The 24769-nt window shown below is 42.1% G+C and overlaps 1 protein-coding gene across 3 annotated transcripts in view; it reads right to left on the bottom strand.

Moving 5' to 3' along the window:
• LOC120024894 (cysteine--tRNA ligase, cytoplasmic-like) overlaps nt 1-24769 on the bottom strand; it is a 31724-nt gene that overhangs the window by 5682 nt on the left and 1273 nt on the right. The window contains exons 1-12 of one of the 3 annotated variants that reach the window (XM_038969247.1): nt 15662-15768; nt 7575-7660; nt 5464-5552; nt 3969-4065; nt 3787-3885; nt 3385-3534; nt 2765-2905; nt 2172-2260; nt 1935-2056; nt 1601-1842; nt 1237-1366; nt 892-995 (exon numbers count right to left, since the gene is read on the bottom strand). In XM_038969247.1, coding sequence (XP_038825175.1) covers nt 892-995; nt 1237-1366; nt 1601-1842; nt 1935-2056; nt 2172-2260; nt 2765-2905; nt 3385-3534; nt 3787-3885; nt 3969-4065; nt 5464-5552; nt 7575-7660; nt 15662-15683 — 1371 coding nt within the window. In that variant the 5' untranslated portion in view covers nt 15684-15768. Of the gene's footprint in view, nt 1-891; nt 996-1236; nt 1367-1600; nt 1843-1934; nt 2057-2171; nt 2261-2764; nt 2906-3384; nt 3535-3786; nt 3886-3968; nt 4066-5463; nt 5553-7574; nt 7667-15661; nt 15769-24769 lie in introns of those variants that run through there. The other 2 variants (XM_038969246.1, XM_038969245.1) reach the window with 2 other exon arrangements.

Below are 24769 nucleotides of genomic sequence, written 5' to 3'. Positions count from 1 at the left end.
CTTTGAGTCCTCCGAGCCGGAGAGTAGAAGAAGAAAAACTAAAACAATTTCATGAAAATAAACACTGCTACACAAACACGCTAGCTGCTCCTGTAGACTTCCAGTCACTGCACTAACTCTAGTTGGCGATGGCCCTATCAGAGCCGGCGCCAGAATTAATCAGTTGGACAGGCATTTGACTTCCACAACTGACAGAGACGAGCGCCAACAAGCAGCCGAGCGAGCGAAACAGCACCCCTCTGTCTCAGTATGTGTAGCCCATGTATCTGATGCTATCTGGCCAAAAACAGTATGGCATGTCATAATTTTATTTAAATGGGTTTTATAGTAAAGAAATGTAATTTAACTGAAAACATGCATTACCTTTCAATGTGGCATGAACACAACCAGTCATGTTTTCATCTGATTGTTAAACAAATCACTTTAAAAAAGTAGGTCATTGCACACTGTTGTACATTCGTCCCAAATAATTACAGCATCCGAACTTTCCTTCAATTCACAAGTGTCTGAAACTATCTCACCGGAGAAAACATCCCAGCGGGCAAAGCAGCGCCTTATTACATGTAGCCCAGGTATCTGATGCAGTCTGGCCCAAAAAATGATAACATGGGCCACACATACTGACACAGAGGGGAGCTGTTTCGCTCGCTCAGATGCTTGTCAGCGTCCGTCACTCAAATAAATAATCAATATTGAAATATTTTATTTAGACGGGCAAGGAGGTACGGTAGTGTGGGCCAGGCCCCCTAAGACCTGCTCATAACGCAGGCCCTGGGCTCCAGAAACTACCTTCAAACTACACACAGAGACATAAAAGGACTTAGATGCCAAAATGTGGACCTACCCGTTTAAGACTATAGAGGAGCACCTCTGGGCTATATTATCACTTACATTCAGGAATTTCTCGTAGTGGACAGCTGACTCCATGGTGTTGGAGGAGTAATCCAGGGTGTCCTTCCAGGAATGCATCAGGAAGGCTAGACGGAGCTGCCGAGCTGAGGGGAACACACAGAACAGCTGTTAGCTTGCACGCAGATGCACACACACACACACACACACACACACACACACACACACACACACACACACACACACACACACACACACACACACACACACACACACACACACACACACACACACACACACACACACACACACACACACACACACCTGACACCCACATTGCCATAACATAATGCTATTGTTTTAGTGGCTACTGAGAAGTAGCTTCACCTGTGTTCTTTGCCAGGGCATCCTTGATGGTGATGAAGTTCTTGAGAGATTTGGACATCTTGCAGCCTGCGATGGTCAGGTGACCAGTGTGCAGGAAGTAGCGAACCCAGTGGTCATTCTCAAAGTAAGCCTGCGTGAACAAGTCTCCTGCTTGTTATTCAACTTGAATACTACGGTTACATTCCAATTCCCTACTGTTCTCCCCGAAGTGTACACTCATTCACTTGCCCTTGTGGAGTTTGCTGCTACTATAGGCCAATGCTTTCAAATCCTAGAGGGGGAGTGAACAAGTGCACACTTGGGAGTACACAAACGGACCACTGTCCATGTCATAGAAACAGATCACTTGAGAATAAACCCTTACCTCGGACTGAGCCAACTCATTATCGTGATGGGGGAATCGGAGGTCAAACCCTCCTCCGTGGATGTCCATGGACTCTCCCAAGATGGAACCAGCCATAGCGGAACATTCGATATGCCAGCCAGGCCGTCCCTTTCCCCAGGGTGAGTCCCAGGACGGCTCCCCCGGCTTAGAGGCCTTCCACAGGGCAAAGTCATTCTGCGACCTCTTCTCACTGAGCTGGTCTGCTGAGACACTCAGATCTCCTGCAGGACACAGCGGACAACCAATAACTCACATACATTGTAGCAGTTAGTTTAAAAAAAAAAAGAGCTTTATAAATGATTGATATTATTACCCTCTCCCTCCTGCAGAGCTTTCATGTCACCGACCGCTTCAGGTACCAGCTTGCCGTACGCGTGCTTCTGGCTGGTGTCAAACTTGGCTGTGTCAAAATAAACTGAACCGTTGGACTCGTACCTGCCGACGGGAAAATAAAAACAACCCGACAGAAATAGAGGGATGAACAAAGAGTTGTTTTAAAACGAATTAGAGGAGGGGGGCTGAATGATAACAGATACCATCTCTCCCTTACCCGAAGCCATTGTCTAGGATCTTCTTCACAAAGTCCACGATCTCTGGGCAGTACTCGCTGACGCGGGTGAGTACGTCCGGGGGAAGGACCTGGGGGGGGGGGGGGGGGGTTGCACACAGAATAGGTGGGGGAATCAGTCATTTTAACAATCATCATCAGATTGGCACTAGAAAAGTAGTCATTTTAATTGTAAAATATGATTAACAATTAGAAACATTAATGTTACATTACTGCTGAAATACTGTATGGTTTATGTGATAGGGCCCTGTGTTTTTGCATAATCGTGTGACATAAGATTTGATCCTGTGTTTGAACTCTTATCCAGAATGAGAAGAAATGATCTGAGGATGGTGCTGGACCCTCTGACATTAAAAGAAAAGGGGACAGTTTGATGAAAACTCTTTACATAAAAAAAGGTTCAAATTCAGGTCATGTGACATAATAGTTGTGTGTTTCCACCTACATTCAAGATTACTCATCTGATAATGAGCGTTGACACTAGAAAAGGTCATAGTAAAAAACAATGAACAATTCATTATAAATATAAATGTTATATGAATGATAAAATATGGGTTGTGTGTGCTTCCACCTACATTCAAGGCGTCCATGTCGTTGTGGTACTCCCCTTCCCAGAACTTTGGAAGAAGAGAGAAGATGGAGTTCTCGGTCACTTGACTGCCAAATTGAGCATCCAACCAATCAGACAGCAGGTCTTTGGCCTTCTCCAGTAACACCTTCAAAAAGAACAAAAGAACACATTTGACTTCTGTTGTCTCTGGTGTTCTTTTTCGTAAAGTGCGTCGCAAGGGAGGATGGTGGCACCTTAATTGGGGAGGACGGGCTCGTGGTAATGACTGGAGCAGCATCAGTGGAATGGTATCAAATACATCAAAGACATGGTTTCCATGGTTTCCAGGTGTTTGATGCCATTCCATTTGCGTCGTTCCGGGCTTCTACACCTGCATTGCTTGCTGTTTGGGGTTTTGGGCTGGGTTTCTGTACAGCACTTTGAGGTATCAGCTGATGTAAGAAGTGCTATATAAATACATTTGATTTGATTTATGAGCCGTTCTCCCCTCAGCAGCCTCCACTGGACTGTGTGGAGACAATCAAATGTGACTTGACTAGGTAGCTCAGTCCAAACCTCTGGAAGTGTATTAGACTTGTCAGGAACCGTAGAGATCCATGTTGTACAGCAGAGAGGAGATCTTACCTGAGCCAGGCGTTGTATGTCAGCCTCCCCAGCCTTGCTCTCCACCGCCCCCTGCAGGGGTCCCAGGGCAGCAGCGACGGCAGAGTCCAGCCTCTCCAGCATCTGTTTCTTGTCTGGGTCTGTGGTCTCGGCCAGCTTGGCCTGGAAGGGCTGCAAATGATATGGAGTGAATGGGATGTTAGATGTGGTAATGTGACATCCAGCGCCAAAGTTTACCACTCTCTCTATATATGGGACGGTTCATTCTCACCCCCCATACAGGGGTGAACTTTAGAACCTGAGAGTATGCCCAGGACATGCCACTGTTCCACAGATGACCAATCACACAGCCACACCTGGAAATAGTGACTGATTCATTTGTCATTAACTTTGTAGACACTATAAAAAAGTTTGATGTCTTACCCCTCTGGCACTAAGGACATCCTGTAGTATCTGGGCAGCCGCTGGCTTCTTCTCCCTGTACTGTTCCAGGAGGTAGTTCTGTCTGGCCCGCCTGATGATCTGACAGACAGACAAATGATCACTAACCATTCAGCCAACGGTTCAGTTTTCACAACATGTTGTTTTGTACCACTGCTGGTTACCTTGTCATCTATGTCAGTAATGTTCATACAGTAGAACACGTCATATTTGAAATAGTTCATCAGAATCCTTCGGAGGATATCAAAAGATATGTAAGATCTGAAAAACAAAAAAGGAATCAAATCATTTGGACACACATCTTAACATTCAAATTGAAATTGATTTAAAGGTTCTACAGCAGGAAATAGTCTTAGTTCTTAGACTATTATTTTCCAGAACAGTTATAAGTCAGGAAAGTATGACCCTTGTTCCATCAAAATGTCATTATCAAAATGTCATCATTAAAGATGCACTATGCAGAAATCACTCCTCCATTTACTGGTTGCTAAAATTCGAATAGTTTGCCTAATTTCAGTTTGTGACAAAACAAACAAGTGTAGTGTAGAGACTCATTGTACCATCTAAACCACTGAAATATATTTTCCATCACCACAAACGGTTGTGTTTTCAGCTGTTTGAAGCTGGTGTACAAAAACCGAAAGTAAAAGATGCAAAAACAAAAACTTAAGAACGGGCAGCATAGAAATATCACACATAGAAAAATTGTCTAAGAAGCTGTAGATCTGTTCTATGTGAATTTGGTCGGGTCGGTCAGGTACATACTGCACCTTTAAAATCATTGAAATGCCAGTTAGGTGAGCCCTTATAAGGTTTGCCACCTCACCTGCATTTTCATGACATATTTTTGTTTTTTTCTTCTATTTGTGACTACTGGACTAAACCTATTGGACAATACCTATTGGACCATAAACGAAACCTATTGGACTATATCTATTGGACCATAAACTAAACCTATTGGACAATAGACTATACCTATTGGACTATAAACTATACCTATTGGACTATAAACTATACCTATTGGACTAAAGCTATTGGACTATAGACTATACCCATTGGACTAAACCTATTGGACTAAACCTATTGGACTATAGACTATACTTATTGGACTATAGACTATACCTATTGGACTATACCTATTGGACTAAACCTATTGGACTAAACTTATTGGACTATAGACTATACCTATTGGACTAAACCTATTGGACTAAACCTATTGGACTAAACCTATTGGACTATAGACTATACTTATTGGACTAAACCTATTGGACTAAACCTATTGGACTAAACCTATTGGACTATAGACTATACTTATTGGACTAAACCTATTGGACTAAACCTATTGGACTAAACCTATTGGACTATAGACTATACCTATTGGACTAAACCTATTGGACTAAACCTATTGGACTAAACCTATACTTATTGGACTATACCTATTGGACTATACCTATTGGACTATAAACTATACCTATTGGACTAAACCTATTGGATTAAACCTGTTGGACTAAACCTGTTGGACTAAACCTGTTGGACTACACCTATTGGACTACACCTATTGGACTACACCTGTTGGAGTAAACCTATTGGAGTAAACAGCTCTTTGCGGTGTGGCTGTCACAAACTGCTCGTCTTGTTACTTCCTGAAGTGAACTTTACCTGGCATGTCCCATGTGAGAGGCATCATAGACAGTGGGTCCGCAGCAGTACCACGACACCTTGTTTCCATTCTGGGGAACAAACAACTCCTGCAATAATAACAGTCTGGTATTAATATAGTACATTTACCAGACACTTTTATCCAATAATAACAGTCTGGTATTAATATAGTACATTTACCAGACACTATTATCCAATAATAACAGTCTGGTATTAATATAGTACATTTACCAGACACTATTATCCAATAATAACAGTCTGGTATTAATATAGTACATTTACCAGACACTTTTATCCAATAATAACAGTCTGGTATTAATATAGTACATTTACCAGACACTTTTATCCAATAATAACAGTCTGGTATTAATATAGTACATTTACCAGACACTATTATCCAATAATAACAGTCTGGTATTAATATAGTACATTTACCAGACACTATTATCCAATAATAACAGTCTGGTATTAATATAGTACATTTACCACACTATTATCCAATAATAACAGTCTGGTATTAATATAGTACATTTACCAGACACTTTTATCCAATAATAACAGTCTGGTATTAATATAGTACATTTACCAGACACTATTATCCAATAATAACAGTCTGGTATTAATATAGTACATTTACCAGACACTTTTATCCAATAATAACAGTCTGGTATTAATATAGTACATTTACCAGACACTATTATCCAATAATAACAGTCTGGTATTAATATAGTACATTTACCAGACACTTTTATCCAATAATAACAGTCTGGTATTAATATAGTACATTTACCAGACACTATTATCCAATAATAACAGTCTGGTATTAATATAGTACATTTACCAGACACTTTTATCCAATAATAACAGTCTGGTATTAATATAGTACATTTACCAGACACTTTTATCCAATAATAACAGTCTGGTATTAATATAGTACATTTACCAGACACTATTATCCAATAATAACAGTCTGGTATTAATATAGTACATTTACCAGACACTTTTATCCAATAATAACAGTCTGGTATTAATATAGTACATTTACCAGACACTATTATCCAATAATAACAGTCTGGTATTAATATAGTACATTTAGCAGACACTATTATCCAATAATAACAGTCTGGTATTAATATAGTACATTTACCAGACACTTTTATCCAATAATAACAGTCTGGTATTAATATAGTACATTTACCAGACACTTTTATCCAATAATAACAGTCTGGTATTAATATAGTACATTTACCAGACACTTTTATCCAATAATAACAGTCTGGTATTAATATAGTACATTTAGCAGACACTTTTATCCAATAATAACAGTCTGGTATTAATATAGTACATTTAGCAGACACTTTTATCCAATAATAACAGTCTGGTATTAATATAGTACATTTACCAGACACTATTATCCAATAATAACAGTCTGGTATTAATATAGTACATTTACCAGACACTTTTATCCAATAATAACAGTCTGGTATTAATATAGTACATTTACCAGACACTATTATCCAATAATAACAGTCTGGTATTAATATAGTACATTTACCAGACACTTTTATCCAATAATAACAGTCTGGTATTAATATAGTACATTTACCAGACACTTTTATCCAATAATAACAGTCTGGTATTAATATAGTACATTTAGCAGACACTTTTATCCAATAATAACAGTCTGGTATTAATATAGTACATTTAGCAGACACTTTTATCCAATAATAACAGTCTGGTATTAATATAGTACATTTAGCAGACACTTTTATCCAATAATAACAGTCTGGTATTAATATAGTACATTTAGCAGACACTTTTATCCAATAATAACAGTCTGGTATTAATATAGTACATTTACCAGACACTTTTATCCAAAGCGACAGTCATGCATGCATACATTCTACATATGGGTGGTCTTTGGAATTGAACCCACTACACTGGTGTCACAAGTGCCATGCTCTACCAACTGAGCTACAGAGAAGGGATCAAAAGGTAAACCTTTATGTGTACATTGACATTCAGTGTCTTTCTTTCCTATTTGATCATAAGGATTCAGCCATCCAAAATGGCCCTCAAACGAGCAAAACAAAAGAAGGTCAACATGTCACCTTGGTGCGTGTGAGGCTGTTGTAGAGTCGCAGCTTTGGCAGGTTGGACCCGGCTGGGGCAGACCAGGGGGGCTGGACCCTCTTTCCTTTTACAAAAAAAAACAACAGGACACATTTAATTAGAACATTAGTCAAACGTTTCTCTGAAGAGGGCATGCTGTTAAATGGTGTCTCATTGAAGGTCAGGCAAATTATGGAATTGAATTTCCTCAAATCTCTGGATTCCCCAATTAAAAATTTGAAGACATTTTAGTGATTTGAGCAGGCAACTGTCTGAGGGTATGCAAGCCACCACTCTATTCTGATGGCAACCACCCCTGGTCTCCAGAGCACAGGAACACCATGCAGTCTGATGACAACCACCCTGGTCTCCAGAGCACAGGAACACCATGCAGTCTGATGACAACCCCCCCTGGTCTCCAGAGCACAGGAACACCATGCAGTCTGATGACAACCACCCCGGGTCTCCAGAGCACAGGAACACCATGCAGTCTGATGACAACCACCCCGGGTCTCCAGAGCACAGGAACACCATGCAGTCTGATGACAACCCCCCCTGGTCTCCAGAGCACAGGAACACCATGCAGTCTGATGACAACCACCCCTGGTCTCCAGAGCACAGGAACACCATGCAGTCTGATGACAACCACCCCGGGTCTCCAGAGTACAGGAACACCATACAGTCTGATGACAACCCCCCCCTGGTCTCAAGAGCACAGGAACACCATACAGTCTGATGACAACCCCCCCCTGGTCTCCAGAGCACAGGAACACCATACAGTCTGATGACAACCCCCCCCTGGTCTCCAGAGCACAGGAACACCATACAGTCTGATGACAACCCCCCCCTGGTCTCCAGAGCACAGGAACACCATACAGTCTGATGACAACCCCCCCTGGTCTCCAGAGTACAGGAAAACCATACAGTCTGATGACAACCCCCCCTGGTCTCCAGAGTACAGGAACACCATACAGTCTGATGACAACCACCCCGGGTCTCCAGAGCACAGGAACACCGTGCAGTCTGATGACAACCACCCCTGGTCTCCAGAGCACAGGAACACAATGCAGTCTGATGACAACCACCCCTGGTCTCCAGAGCACAGGAACACCATGCAGTCTGATGACAACCACCCTGGTCTCCAGAGCACAGGAACACCATGCAGTCTGATGACAACCCCCCCTGGTCTCCAGAGCACAGGAACACCATACAGTCTGATGGCAACCCCCCCTGGTCTCCAGAGCACAGGAACACCATACCGTCTGATGACAACCCCCCTGGTCTCCAGAGCACAGGAACACCATGCAGTCTGATGACAACCCCCCCTGGTCTCCAGATCCCAGGAACACCATGCAGTCTGATGACAACCACCCCGGGTCTCCAGAGCACAGGAACACCATGCAGTCTGATGACAACCCCCCCTGGTCTCCAGAGCACAGGAACACCATGCAGTCTGATGACAACCACCCCTGGTCTCCAGAGTACAGGAACACCATGCAGTCTGATGACAACCACCCCTGGTCTCCAGATCCCAGGAACACCATACAGTCTGATGACAACCACCCCGGGTCTCCAGAGCACAGGAACACAATGCAGTCTGATGACAACCACCCCGGGTCTCCAGAGCACAGGAACACAATGCAGTCTGATGACAACCACCCCGGGTCTCCAGAGCACAGGAACACCATGCAGTCTGATGACAACCACCCCGGGTCTCCAGAGCACAGGAACACCATGCAGTCTGATGACAACCACCCCTGGTCTCCAGAGCACAGGAACACCATACAGTCTGATGACAACCCCCCCTGGTCTCCAGAGCACAGGAACACCATGCAGTCTGATGACAACCCCCCCTGGTCTCCAGAGCACAGGAACACCATACAGTCTGATGACAACCCCCCCTGGTCTCCAGAGCACAGGAACACCATACAGTCTGATGACAACCACCCCTGGTCTCCAGAGCACAGGAACACCATGCAGTCTGATGACAACCACCCCTGGTCTCCAGAGCACAGGAACACCATGCAGTCTGATGACAGCCACCCCGGGTCTCCAGAGCACAGGAACACCATACAGTCTGATGACAACCACCCCTGGTCTCCAGAGCACAGGAACACCATGCAGTCTGATGACAACCACCCCTGGTCTCCAGAGCACAGGAACACCATGCAGTCTGATGACAACCACCCCTGGTCTCCAAAGCACAGGAACACCATGCAGTCTGTGTGCCTTCATCAAAGCTGCAGGCCTGCTACCAGTAGACTTAGTTTGCTTGTGGGGAGGGGTGGAAAGCAACACAGTAGCTAGCCCTCAAAGTGCATGTCAAAAACAAGACACAAAACCCACACAGGAACACAGGTGTGATGGCAAAAAAAAAAGAAGAAAAAAAAAGAAATTAAAATAAACAATTCAGGGATGGTAAATAGTCCAATGAAACAACCAAACGGTGGTCCTCCTGCCACTAGCCGTTAACACTGTTGACAAATGAATACAGGCCTAAAAAAAAGTTACAGACTTCGATGATTGCGAAATGATAGTCATGCAAATGTTATTATCGGTCCATATTGAACAGGGGCTTGGGCAATATCTGACACTGAGTCCATATTGAACAGGGGCTTGGGCAATATCTGACACTATGAGTCCATATTGAACAGGGGCTTGGGCTATATCTGACACTATGAGTCTATATTGAACAGGGGCTTGGGCTATATCTGACACTATGAGTCTATATTGAACAGGGGCTTGGGCTATATCTGACTCTATGAGTCTATATTGAACAGGGGCTTGGGCTATATCTGACACTATGAGTCTATATTGAACAGGGGCTTGGGCTATATCTGACACTATGAGTCCATATTGAACAGGGGCTTGGGCTATATCTGACACTATGAGTCTATATTGAACAGGGGCTTGGGCTATATCTGACACTGTGAGTCCATATTGAACAGGGGCTTGGGCAATATCTGACACTGAGTCCATATTGAACAGGGGCTTGGGCAATATCTGACACTATGAGTCTATATTGAACAGGGGCTTGGGCTATATCTGACACTATTAGTCTATATTGAACAGGGGCTTGGGCAATATCTGACACTGAGTCCATATTGAACAGGGGCTTGGGCTATATCTGACACTGAGTCTATATTGAACAGGGGCTTGGGCTATATCTGACACTATGAGTCCATATTGAACAGGGGCTTGGGCTATATCTGACACTATGAGTCCATATTGAACAGGGGCTTGGGCTATATCAGACACTGAGTCCATATTGAACAGGGGCTTGGGCAATATCTGACACTGTGAGTCCATATTGAACAGGGGCTTGGGCAATATCTGACACTGAGTCCATATTGAACAGGGGCTTGGGCTATATCTGACACTATGAGTCCATATTGAACAGGGGCTTGGGCTATATCTGACACTATGAGTCCATATTGAACAGGGGCTTGGGCAATATCTGACACTATGAGTACATTTTGAACAGGGGCTTGGGCTATATCTGACACTATGAGTCCATATTGAACAGGGGCTTGGGCAATATCTGACACTATGAGTACATTTTGAACAGGGGCTTGGGCTATATCTGACACTATGAGTCCATATTGAACAGGGGCTTGGGGCTATATCTGACACTATGAGTCCATATTGAACAGGGGCTTGGGCAACATCTGACACTAGGAGTCCATTTTGAACAGGGGCTTGGGCTATATCTGACTCTATGAGTCTATATTGAACAGGGGCTTGGGCTATATCTGACACTATGAGTCTATATTGAACAGGGGCTTGGGCTATTTCTGACACTATGAGTCCATATTGAACAGGGGCTTGGGCTATATCTGACACTGTGAGTCCATATTGAACAGGGGCTTGGGCAATATCTGACACTGAGTCCATATTGAACAGGGGCTTGGGCTATATCTGACACTATGAGTCCATATTGAACAGGGGCTTGGGCTATATCTGACACTATGAGTCCATATTGAACAGGGGCTTGGGGCTATATCTGACACTATGAGTCCATATTGAACAGGGGCTTGGGCAACATCTGACACTAGGAGTCCATTTTGAACAGGGGCTTGGGCTATATCTGACTCTATGAGTCTATATTGAACAGGGGCTTGGGCTATATCTGACACTATGAGTCTATATTGAACAGGGGCTTGGGCTATTTCTGACACTATGAGTCTATATTGAACAGGGGCTTGGGCTATATCTGACACTATGAGTCTATATTAGAGGTCGATCGATTAATCGGAATGGCCGATTAATTAGGGCCGATTTCAAGTTTTCATAACAATCGGAAATCTGTAATTTTGGACGCCAATTCAATTTTTTTTAACACACCTTTATTTAACTAGGCAAGTCAGTTAAGAACACATTCTTATTTTCAATGACGGCCTAGGAACGGTGGGTTAACTGCCTTGTTCAGGGGCAGAACGACAGATTTTTACCTTGTCAGCTCAGGGATTCAATCTTGCAACCTTACGGTTAACTAGTCCAACGCTCTAACCACCTGCCTCACGAGGAGCCCGCCTGTTACGCGAATGCAGTAAGAAGCCAAGGTAAGTTGCTAGCTAGCATTAAACTTATCTTAGAAAAAACAATCAATCAATCATAATCACTAGTTATAACTACACATGGTTGATGATATTACTAGTTTATCTAGCGTGTCCTGCGTTGCATATAATCGATGCAGTGCGCATTCGCGAAAAAGGACTGTCGTTGCTCCAACGTGTACCTAACCATAAACATCAATGCCTTTCTTAAAATCAATACACAGATGTATATATATTTTTAAACCTGCATATTTAGCTAAAAGAAATCCAGGTCTTGCGTTCATTGCACGCAGAGTCAGGGTATATGCAACAGTTTGGGCCGCCTGGCTCATTGCGAACTAGTTTGCCAGAATTTTACGTAATTATGACATAACATTGAAGGTTGTGCAATGTAACAGGAATATTTAGACTTATGGATGCCACCCGTTAGATAAAATACGGAACGGTTCCGTATTTCACTGAAAGAATAAACATTTTGTTTTCGAGATGATAGTTTCCGGATTCGATCATATTAATGACCTAAGGCTCGTATTTCTGTGTGTTATGTTATAATTAAGTCTATGATTTGATAGAGCAGTCTGACTGAGCGATGGTAGGCACCAGCAGGCTCGTAAGCATTCATTCAAATAGCACTTTCGTGCATTTTGCCAGCAGCTCTTCGCAATGCTTCAAGCATTGCACTGTTTATGACTTCAAGCCTATCAACTCCCGAGATTAGGCTGGTGTAACCGATGTGAAATGGCTAGCTAGTTAGCGGGGTGCGTGCTAATAGCGTTTCAAACGTCACTCGCTCTGAGAATTGGAGTAGTTGTTCCCCTTGCTCTGCATGGGTAACGCTGCTTCGAGGGTGGCTTTTGTCGATGTGTTCCTGGTTCGAGCCCAGGTAGCGGCGAGGAGAGGGATGGAAGCTATACTGTTACACTGGCAATACTAAAGTGCCTATAAGAACATCCAATAGTCAAAGGTATATGAAATACAAATCTTATAGAGAAATAGTCCTATAATTCCTATAATAACTACAACCTAAAACTTCTTACCTGGGAATATTGAAGACTCACGTTAAAAGGAACCACCAGCTTTCATATGTTCTCATGTTCTGAGCAAGGAACTTAAACGTTAGCTTTCTTACATGGCACATATTGCACTTTTACTTCTTCTCCAACACTTTGTTTTTGCATTATTTAAACCAAATTGAACATGTTTCATTATTTATTTGAGGCTAAATTGATTTTATTGATGTATTATATTAAGTTAAAATAAGTGTTCATTCAGTATTGTTGAAATTGTCATTATTACAAATAAATTTAAAAATGAAAAAAAATCGGCCGATTAATCAGTATCGGCTTTTTTGGTCCTCCAATAATCGGTATCGGCGTTGAAAAACCATAATCGGTTGACCTCTAGTCTATATTGAACAGGGGCTTGGGCTATATCTGACACTAGGAGTCCATATTGAACAGGGGCTTGGGCTATATCTGACACTAGTAAGCTTCTATGAAGCCCAGTGTGTTGCTGCAGAAATAATGAAGGATAGGCCCAACAGCTGTAAATGTAGCATCTCATTCTAGAGCGTCTGTCAGCAGAACACAAGGGTGTTGCCAGAAGCCTGAATCTAATGTGACCAGCTAGTACCATTTATGGTTATACCACCGTATTACTGGAAACGGTTGAATTAAACTTTCGCTTTCACAGTGAATGTCACCTTTCACTGTAGCCATCTGGTGTACGTGACAATAAAACATTTAAACATTTTAACAAGTGCTGGAGACAGTAGCTATGAGTATTCTGTGAAAATAGCTGTGACTGGTGTACCGAGCATCATGAAGACAACAGTACAGTTGTCAGGACTACTCCCACAGAATACTCTGAGCTACGGTCACCGTCTCCAGGACTTGTCATAACTCATGTTCTGGAAAAAAATAACAAATGTTGTATTGTCACGTACACCAGATAGGTGCAGTGAAAGGTGACATTCATTGTGAAAGCGAAATTCAACCTTTACCCGCAAACCACTCCAGCCCCTCATGATGAGATCTGTTTTTGTGTGTGCCCCCCCCCCCCCCCCCCAAAAGGTGCCCATCCCTGATTTCAATACATCCGGGATGCCTGATCATAGGTAGAAGAATGACATTAATTTAATTGACTATTTAAATAGCTAGCCTTACCGACATTCCAAAGTGGCCATGCACTATCGGTCTAGTCTAGGGGGGGGGGGGGGGGGGGGGGGGGGCATGACTGCCCTTATGCAGTGGGCTACTCTAATCTAGGGGGGGGGGGGGGGCATGACTGCCCTTATGCAGTGGGCTACTCTAATCTAGGGGGGGGGGGGGGGGCATGACTGCCCTTATGCAGTGGGCTACTCTAATCTAGGGGGGGGGGGGGGGGCATGACTGCCCTTATGCAGTGGGCTACTCTAATCTAAGGGAAGCATCCCTATCCTGTCCATGGGCCCTGGACTCTACTCACTGCTGCTATCTGGGCTGGGGGTGTCCCGCTGCAGGGCTGCTATGTGCCTATACCAGCGCAGAGCGTGCACGTGCTGCGGGGCCGGAGCCCTGTGTGGACAAAGTTATGGAACCTTATGACAGATTAAATTAACTACATTTTTCTGAGAAAACCCCCCCCCCCGTGTAAATCGGTCCAATTCGAGCGGAACACAGCAGGAGGGTTACCAATGGAGAGCGCTCAATGTCGAGAGACTGTTTGTAGACGACTAGCTAGCAGTAGTAGCAGATATTTTCACAAGCCATCTAGCTAGCTAGTACAATTGATTGTTATTCTACGGTATTCCTGGAAAAGGTTGAAATGAGCTTTCAAAATTAATGTCACTTTTCACTGTACCTATCCGGTGTATGTGACAATACAGAACATTTTCTTCCCAGCACACGACCAATGTCAAGAGCTGGAGACAGTGACAGTAAGCTATGAGTAACGTTATTCTACTAAAATAGTCGTGACCGGTGTACCGAGCATCACGCAGCCACAAGTACACCGGTCAGGACTATTTTCACAGAATACCCATATCTACCGTCACTCATGACTCATGTTCTGGACATTCACTGTGAAAGCGAAAGCTTGATTCAGCCCTTTCCAGTAATACGGTAGTATAACCATTAATAGTACTACTAGCTGGACGGCACTTTGATTTAAATACATTCGTGACGCTTGATCACACCGACAGTGTCAACCAGAATGGCCGTTGCAGTGCGTTCTTTGCGGTGCATACGTAGGATTTATCGAACGTAAGTATCAAATTGTATGCGTAGACGGCTTGACAGAAATGGTAGCAGAAGGTGAATGTTTAACTTTTGTTGCACACATCTCCAGATGATGCTGCGTACCATATTGCACATTGACGCTATAGATGTGTAGAATGGCATTCATTTCATTGACTATATAAATAGCTAGCCTTACCGTAGCCAACATTCAATATCGTGCAATAATTTATATTCTGAGAACACGCATTTGCCTTGAAGAGCCGCTGCTGATATTTGGAAACATGAAAAACATGCAAAGATTTCAATACTTACCTAACTCTCCCGAGCTTGACATGTCAACAGTCTGCAATTTCTGATGCAACAATAACGTGCCCGGACGTACACTCTCTCGCTAGTCTAGACCAATGACTGTATTCTCTAGATATCCGCGTTGCCTCCCGTTTTTTATGGTCGTCACTAGCTACCACAGCCACAAAGTCAGAAGGCTCAACCAATCATTTGAGGGAGTGTGATTACGAGTATGCCGGCTCAGAAGACCCGCTTACCCGAATCAGATAAGGGAGTGTGATGACGCGTATTCCGGTTCACGGGAACCGCCTCATTTTCGAAATGGAATATATTGTGTTCCAAGTTTGAACCAAATTACTAAAGACATTCGGCAACACGAATTGGCAATGTCACTAAAATGCATAACATTGAGAAAGGATAAAATTGTTGGGCAAATGGGTAGGTAAGTTCCACAAAGATGTATGAATGCCACCAGGGGAAAGACAAAAGCCAAAGAGAAGAATGCTGCTGAAATGAACAAGAAGGCAGTAAGTTTAAAGACAGAGCACTAATTTATACCATATACTTTTACAACATTCATTTCTATTTAATATTGTTTAAATACTACACCAACAATGGAATGTTCCTCAATAAAACTGAAGATGAGACTTTGAAACAGGTGTTCTAACTCTGTGGTCACTAAAGACCCTGTGGCCCTTATTGCAAGAGTATGTCATGATGGGTATCATTTAATGTGTAATGGATCAAACTGTATTCCTATCATGTAATACTGTCTAAACAAGTACCCTGTATGAATAATGTATTTGTAACAATATCTGCAAAAACAAACATTTCAAACAAAGTTACTTTTGTCCTCCGAAGAGGGGGGTGGATGGGCCAATAATAATTATTATTTTAGATAGTATATAAGTGGGGTTAGGGTGTTGAGTTTCCCCTTACACTATAAAGAGCTGTGGAGGTCTAGAAAAGTGCCATTTAAATCCAATTAATTATTAAATGTTTTGCCAACTTAATCATATGTTTGACATCGTAAATGATCGTGCCCCTAGGTTATATGAAAAACCACATTGATATGGTCTATAACCACCACAGTTACAATAGCAGAGCTAGTGTTATGTCTTATAAAATCCCCAGAATAAACAGTACTGCGAGGAGCACGTTTTTCTATACAGGCATTTGTCTATGGAATAGCCTCCCCTTAGAGATCAAGCAAAGAAAAAGTAGAACTGGCTTTAAAAAGCAGGAAAAGGTTTTCATTTGGAGAAGGTTGTCTAAGTAAGAGAAACCACTCCACTGCTCCTTGTGCTCCTACTGCTGGTCAGGCGCATTTATTTGAAGGATCGGTATGATGTGCAATTAATAGATTGTTTTAATGTGAAATGAATATGGTTGATTTTTAAGGTTCAGGAAAAGTGCAGTGAATAGTGCCACTTTTTAGGATGTCAATATAAATGAATGTATTTATGGTTGTTTGCAATTTTGTCTTGCCTTTTAATCATTGTATGTGTTATTGTTTTTACCGTCGAGGACCACTTTGGAAGCAAGCGTTTTAATTAATACTTTCAAGTGATATGCTCTGGGTACATTTTGTTGTATATGTCTTTTACCCAAAATAAATGAAATGTTTAAAAAAATCTTCCATAGCTTGAAGACCCTGCACCTTTATATAGTTTGATTGGCAACAGCTAGTCTTACTGGGGTCCGACACATAACGAAGAAGACAGACAAAATACTTTACAATTTACATATAGTTAAAAACATTAACGTGTGTGTGTGTACGCATCTATCAGTTACACATACAGTACATGTCAGTACATACACACATCAAGTAGGTCACATGGGGGAGAAGCATTGTGTCGTGATGTGTTGCTTTACTTGTTTTTTGAAACCAGGTTTGCTGTTCACTTGCACTATAAGATGGAAGGGAGTTCCATGCACTCATGGCTCTGTATAATACTGTACGTTTTCCTTGAATTTGTTCTGGACCTGGGGACTGTGAAAATACCCCTGGTGGCATGTCTGGTGGGGTACGTGTGTGTGTCAGTGCTGTGTGTAAGTTGACTATGCAAACAATTTGGAATTTACAATGTTTCTTATAAAAACAAGAAGTGACATAGTCAGTCTTTCCACAACTCATAGCCAAGAGAGACTGGCATGCATAGAATTTATATTAGCCCTTTGATTACAATGAAGAGCAAGACTGTAGTTGCTAATGCTTATATGGCTGAATTATCAGCATACATGGACACGTTTTGTTTAATGCCACTGGCAGGTCATTGGTAAAAATAGAAAAGAGTAGAAGGCCTAGAGAGCTGCCCTGCGGTACACCACACTTTACATGTTTGACCTTAGAGAAGCTTCCATTATAGAAAACCCTCTGAGTTCTATTAGACAGATAGCTCTAAATCCACCATATGGCAGAGGTTGAAACGCCATAACACATACGTTTTCTCAACAACAGGTTATGGTCGGGGCGGCAGGTAGCCTAGTGGCACGGCAGGTAGCCTAGTGGTTAGAGCATTGGGACAGTAACCGAAAGGTTCCTGGATCGAATCCCCGAGCTGACAAGGTAAAAATCTGTTGTTCTGCCCCTGAACAAGGCAGTTAACCCACTGTTCCTAGGCTGTCATTGTAAATAAGAATTTGTTCTTAACTGACGTGTCTAGTTAAATAAAGGTAAAAAAAAAAATCTGTACAGCTCCCACAGTCTTCTTATTATAAATTTCATTCAACCAATCATCAGTCAATTGTGTCAGTGCAGTGCATGTTGAGTACCCTTCTCTATAAGCATGCTGAAAGTCTGTTGTTCATTTGTTAACAGAGAAATAGCGTTGTATTTGGTCAAATAGATTTTTCCCCCAACAGTTTGCAAAGAGCTGGCAGCAAGAAAGGTACACTGTTAGAACCAGTAAAGGCCGCTTTACCACAGTGATGGAAATTGGTACAAAATACCAAAAAGGTGGACTGCAAGGCTATGTTAACTTAAATAAATGTTTATAGTATGTGCCTAGGTGCCAAATAAAGGAACAGGGTTGAAGTTTATCTTAAATCAGCCAATCAATAAAATTGACATTTCTGTGAAACTGTGTTTTATTTGTGGATTTTGAAAATAAAGACACAAAATAAAGGTGTCAATTTGTTTGTCTACATGTCATTTTAAAAACGATGATATTGGACTAAACCTACAAATATGAGTAAAGGCAAACATGATAAGCTTGCAAGCTGAGTTTCAATAAGACATCCGATTAACACTTTGCATTAAGAACGGTTGGTTTTATTATAGCTAATAAATAACCAAATCATTGATGGATCACTAGAAAAAACAAATGCATGTCTCTCATCTACCCCTACAGCATGCTCGTCATCACACTCCCTCATCTGATTGGTTGTTTCCCACTAACTGTAAACCGGCATACTCGTCATCACACTCCCTCATCTGATTGGTTGTTTCCCACTAACTGTAAACCGGCATACTCCTCATCACACTCCCTCATCTGATTGGTTGTTTCCCACTAACTGTAAACCGGCATACTCGTCATCACACTCCCTCATCTGATTGGTTGTTTCCCACTAACTGTAAACCGGCATACTCGTCATCACACTCCCTCATCTGATTGGTTGTTTCCCACTAACTGTAAACCGGCATACTCGTCATCACACTCCCTCATCTGAATGGTTGTTTCCCACTAACTGTAAACCGGCATACTCCTCATCACACTCCCTCATCTGATTGGTTGTTTCCCACTAACTGTAAACCGGCATACTCCTCATCACACTCCCTCATCTGATTGGTTGTTTCCCACTAACTGTAAACCGGCATACTCCTCATCACACTCCCTCATCTGATTGGTTGTTTCCCACTAACTGTAAACCGGCATACTCGTCATCACACTCCCTCATCTGATTGGTTGTTTCCCACTAACTGTAAACCGGCATACTCCTCATCACACTCCCTCATCTGATTGGTTGTTTCCCACTAACTGTAAACCGGCATACTCGTCATCACACTCCCTCATCTGATTGGTTGTTTCCCACTAACTGTAAACCGGCATACGCGTCATCACACTCCCTCATCTGATTGGTTGTTTCTCACTAACCGTAAACCGGCATACGTGACATCACACTCCCTCATCTGATTGGTCGAATAGGTGGGACTTCAGCTTTTGGCTGTGGTAACCAAAGATTATGCATATACTGACAAGAAACATGTCTCTCCGCCCTAACAATGGGAGTCATTGCCCTCAAATCAGCATCTGCGGCTGTCTAGCTCCCACCTATCCTTTCTTCGGATTGGTGGATACATCTCTTTATTGTAATCCTTTTTTGAATATTCGATGAGGGTTGATGACATCAACCGCCTATATTCAATGGAGAGAGATGCTATTTTACTAGCCTCATTCCATATGCATAGCCATCGCGAGACAACCCCGATATAAAGTGTTTTTTCTCAAAGTTGCCGGGATGTCCCGTGTCCTACTTATATCAGAACACTCATAACAACTTAACCATTACGAAACTTCTATTAGATCAAATAAACCTCACCGAGCAAATAAACCTCACCAAGCAAATAAACCATTAATATTTTTGTTGACCAAATTCGACACTCTTTCATTGACCTCCATTCAAAAACTCCTTGCTTGGTGTGCGAAACAACGAAACACTGCCACCTGCTGGAGGGAGACAGATTTTCCGCCGAGTTGGTTCTCTCTTCCACCTCGGTGGTAAATAGTGAAGACTTTTTATATCTCAATGGTTGCCTCCCACAATTTTCAAATAGGGCTCCGACAAAGATTATCTATTATATTGACAAGACGGTTGAGTAACCACTATAACAATGGAAATACATGTCCTTAAAGATGGAAGGCAGGGAGAGGATGCGAGATCAGGTGGGAGCATTCTAGCCAATGAGAGGGCAGATACGCGTATGAACAAGAGGCACAACTCTGATATAAAGTAGTTTTTTTCAAAGTTTCCAAAATGCCACGTGTGTCCACTTCTATCAATGGCTTCGTAACAACCTAACCATTATGAAACTTCTATTCAATCAAACGTAGCAAATTAGAATTCCATTTTTTGTTGACCAAATTCACAATCTCTCATTGACCTCCATACAAAAATTCCTCACTTTGTGGTCTTATTTTCATGGACACAGTTTGGGCTGAGTAATCCCTCTCGCTTCTTCTTCTCTGGCTCTGACGAGAGGTTCCGGAAATGGATTCTCAATCCTTGTAAATGCAGTGGCGGTCGGTGCCGTTTAGGATGAGGGAGGACGATTATTGTTTTCATGAGCAGGGCCTTATTTCTATTACACCATATTGGATGACTGTCATTCATATTCCATTCACCCAGCTCAATGTAACATCGATTGGTTCAGGCTACTATATGATACTCAAATTTTCCCTATACCCATCATGAGGGTGCTACAACCTAGCCTTTAAATTAAAGGTGCACAGTAGGTGCACAGGTCGAGAGAAAAATGTTAGTAATCAAGGTGACAGACAGTGACACATTCAACACCACCTTGCACACTCTTGCCTGCATCTAGCTGATACAGGGTGTAATCATTAGTCCTACAGTTGCAAACGAGAGTTTCTATTGGACCAATTCAGGTGTTTATCCCCGTTTCGTTCCATTTAAGAAACATTCAACAGAATCGGCGGAATAAATACACCCCTGATCACACGCAAATACAGTTCACTTTCATAGCAGCCACAAACAGCATGAACATTTTGCTTAATTCCTTTTCACATCTACATGCTGTCCTCCTCTCGCCTTTTCAGTTCGCTTGTGGACTTCAGTGCACAACACATCAGCTGTCTGTGACCAGGTGAAAAAAACTTTCTAAGCCAAACCTTCTTATCATAACTGCTAACAGCTACACACAGCCTACATCGTTGTCACCATATTAGCTAATAACGTCATAGACAACATAGCTACTGGAACTAACATGTTAGTAAACCCTTTACAATCATGCAGTACAGTTTACAGTCGGCAAGCCGTTTAGCAGTTACACCGGCAGTCCCGGTGGCAATAAATTTATAAAATTAGAATGAGGCTGTAACGTAACAAAATGTAACAAAATGTAGAAATAGTCAAGGGATCTTAATACTTTCCAAATGCACTGTACTTTGTCAAGGTGTACGGCCTGTCAGACGACCTGGCCAATCAGCTGTGGATAGTGCTGCAGCACGCCATGGGCAAGGCTGGAGGCCGCAGTGACGCTGGTGCAGTGCATCCCAACACATTACAACACCTTGACAGGCTATTCAAGCTCTACCACAACACTGTGTCCATCAGGGTGCAGGAACTGGCTGCAGAGGACATGACGGTCAACAAGACTGTGTCCCTCCTCACCTGGTTCCTCAATTAATACTTACAAAAGTAAGTCTATACTACCCTCTCTGTGACTCGTACAGACAATTATAAATTGTTTAGATAAGATTTTACATGAATCAAAGGGCAGTACAGAATAAAGCCAATGTCAAAGCCAAATCAATTATTTTCTACCTTCAGTCGTGCTTCTACTAAAACTCCAGATCTAACTGGGTGATCAATAAATCATGGGATTTATGTCTGTTACTTGGTCTTAGCAGGTGAATGATTATACTAGTTAGCTAGCTATGGCTCCATACAGAATTAAGCTAGCGTTTTGATTAAAAATTAAAATAGCTTGCAAAATAACTTTACACTTAAAGCCTGTTTGGGATAGGGGTCAGCATTTTCACGTTCGGATGAAAAGCGTGCCCAGAGTAAACTTCCTGCTACTCAGGCCCAGAAGCTAATATATGCATAGTATTAGTAGTATTGGATAGAAAACACTCTGAAGTTTCTAAAACTGTTTGAATGATGTCTGTGAGTATAACAGAACTCATATGGCAGGCGAACACCTGAGAAAAATCCATCCAGGAAGTGGGAAATCTGAGGTTTGTAGTTTTTCAACTCATTGCCTTTCTAATATACAGTGTAAATGGGGTCATATTGCACTTCCTAAGACTTCCACTAGATGTCAACAGCCTTTAGAACCTTGTTTCAGGCTTCTACTGTGAAGGAGGAGAGAATAAGAGCTGATTGAGTAAGAGGTCTGGCAGAGTGCCATGAGCTCAGTCTCGCGCACACCCGTGAGAGGTAGCTGCGTTCCTTTTCCTTTCTAAAGACAAAGGAATTCTCCGGTTGAAACATTATTGAAGATTTATGTTAAAAACATCCTAAAGATTGATTCTATACATCGTTTGACATGTTTCTACGACTGTAATATAACTTTTTGGACTTTCATCTGAACTTCGTCTGAACTTTCGCCTGGACTTGCCCACGCCTCCTGAGTTTGGATTTGTGAACTAAACGCGCGAACAAAAAGGAGGTATTTGGACATAAATTATGGACTTTATCGAACAAAACAAATATTTATTGTGGAACTGGGATTCCTGGGAGTGCATTCTGATGAAGATCATCAATGGTAAGTGAATATTTATAATGCTATTTCTGACTTCTGTTGACTCCACAACTTAGCGGGTATCTGTATGGCTTGTTTTTGTGTCTGAGCGCCGTACTCAGATTATTGCATGGTGTGCTTTTTTCGTAAAGCTTTTTTGAAATCTGACACAGCGGTTGCATTAAGGAAAAGTATATATTTAATTCTGTGCATAACACTTGTATCTTTTATCAAAGTTTATGATGAGTATTTCTGTAAATTGATGTGGCTCTCTGCAAATTCGCCGGATGTTTTCGAGGCAAAACATTACTGAACATAACGCGCCAATGTAAACTGATATTTTTGGATATAAATATGAACTTTATCGAACAAAACATACATGTATTGTGTAACATGAAGTCCTATGAGTGCCATCTGATGAAGATCATCAAAGGTTAGTGATTCATTTTATCTCTATTTCTGCTTTTTGTGACTCCTCTCTTTGGCTGGAAAATGGCTGTATGTTTTTTGTGACTAGGCTCTGACCTAACATAATCATATGGTGTGCTTTCGCTGTAAAGCCTTTTTGAAATCGGACACGGTGGGTAGATTAACAAGAATTTAAGCTTTAATTTGGTGTATTGCACTTATGAAAGTTAAATATTTCTCCAAAATATTTTAGAATTTCGCGCTCTGCCTTTTCAGCGGATGTTGTCGAGGGGTTCCGCTAGCCTTAAGAAGTTTTAATCGATTTTGGTAGCTAGTATCAGACTACAACGTTAGTTACAAACCCTTAATAACAATGACTTGGACAATAACTTGCCTAGTTAAATAAAGGTAAAAAAAACATTTGCTTCCAAAATGTATTACAAAGAAGAAAAAAAAGACTTGCTACCTAGCCACAAAAGAAAGACATTTAAACGTACCCACTATGACAGCTAACAGCTAGGATTCATTGGTGGACATTGGACAATCAGTCTGTGGTAAACTGGTGACGCACGTCGTGATTGACAGGTGGTTGCGCTAGACAACACAGCCCATGTGAGCTGTCACCAACCAACCTACCAGTGTAGAGTATGCTGGTCTATGAAAACCAAATCTAATTGGTTATAAGAAACAGGTCCCACCTCTCAGAGCTTCTGCCCTCTCTCCTTGCTTGCACATCTACAAATATTTTTGTCACAGTAGGGTGCTAAAGTCCTGCCAAAAGTCTGTGTGCAAAATTGACATGCGCAGGTGCAATAATTGTTTACAAATATTAACTTACAACTACACTTTTTTTTCCTTCATGTTCACAACTCATCAGTTACACACTTGCAAATTGTGTTTACAACTACAAATCTATTGTACATGCTCAAATCATTGTCAATGATTTACATCCATACAGGTTTATCTGCCCAGCTTAGACCACTGAGGTATAATAACTGGAGACTGCATCCAAGATGTCCAACCTTAGTTTTTTCAAGGTAATCTACTAGCGTTCGTATACGCCGATACATGGACCGTCTATATCCGGGTTGCATCCAGGTTATAAGGACCAACATCTCATGTGCACTAGCATCGAGTTCCGGTCATAGCAACTTCGTCCCCTTGAGAGGGCAAGAACGAGATGTATGTTAGGAGAAGTGCAATATTATCACAAGGAGACGTATACTTGGAATACCGAGGAAGAATGGAAGGAAAGAGGTGTAGGTTGAAGAGAGTGAGGGAGGCAGAGGGTGGGA

The sequence above is a fragment of the Salvelinus namaycush genome, chromosome 30, assembly GCF_016432855.1.
Source record: "Salvelinus namaycush isolate Seneca chromosome 30, SaNama_1.0, whole genome shotgun sequence".
NCBI classification, from domain to species: Eukaryota; Metazoa; Chordata; class Actinopteri; order Salmoniformes; family Salmonidae; genus Salvelinus; species Salvelinus namaycush.
Note: the sequence above shows the minus strand (reverse complement) of the source record. Positions and strands in the feature narration are given on the sequence as shown.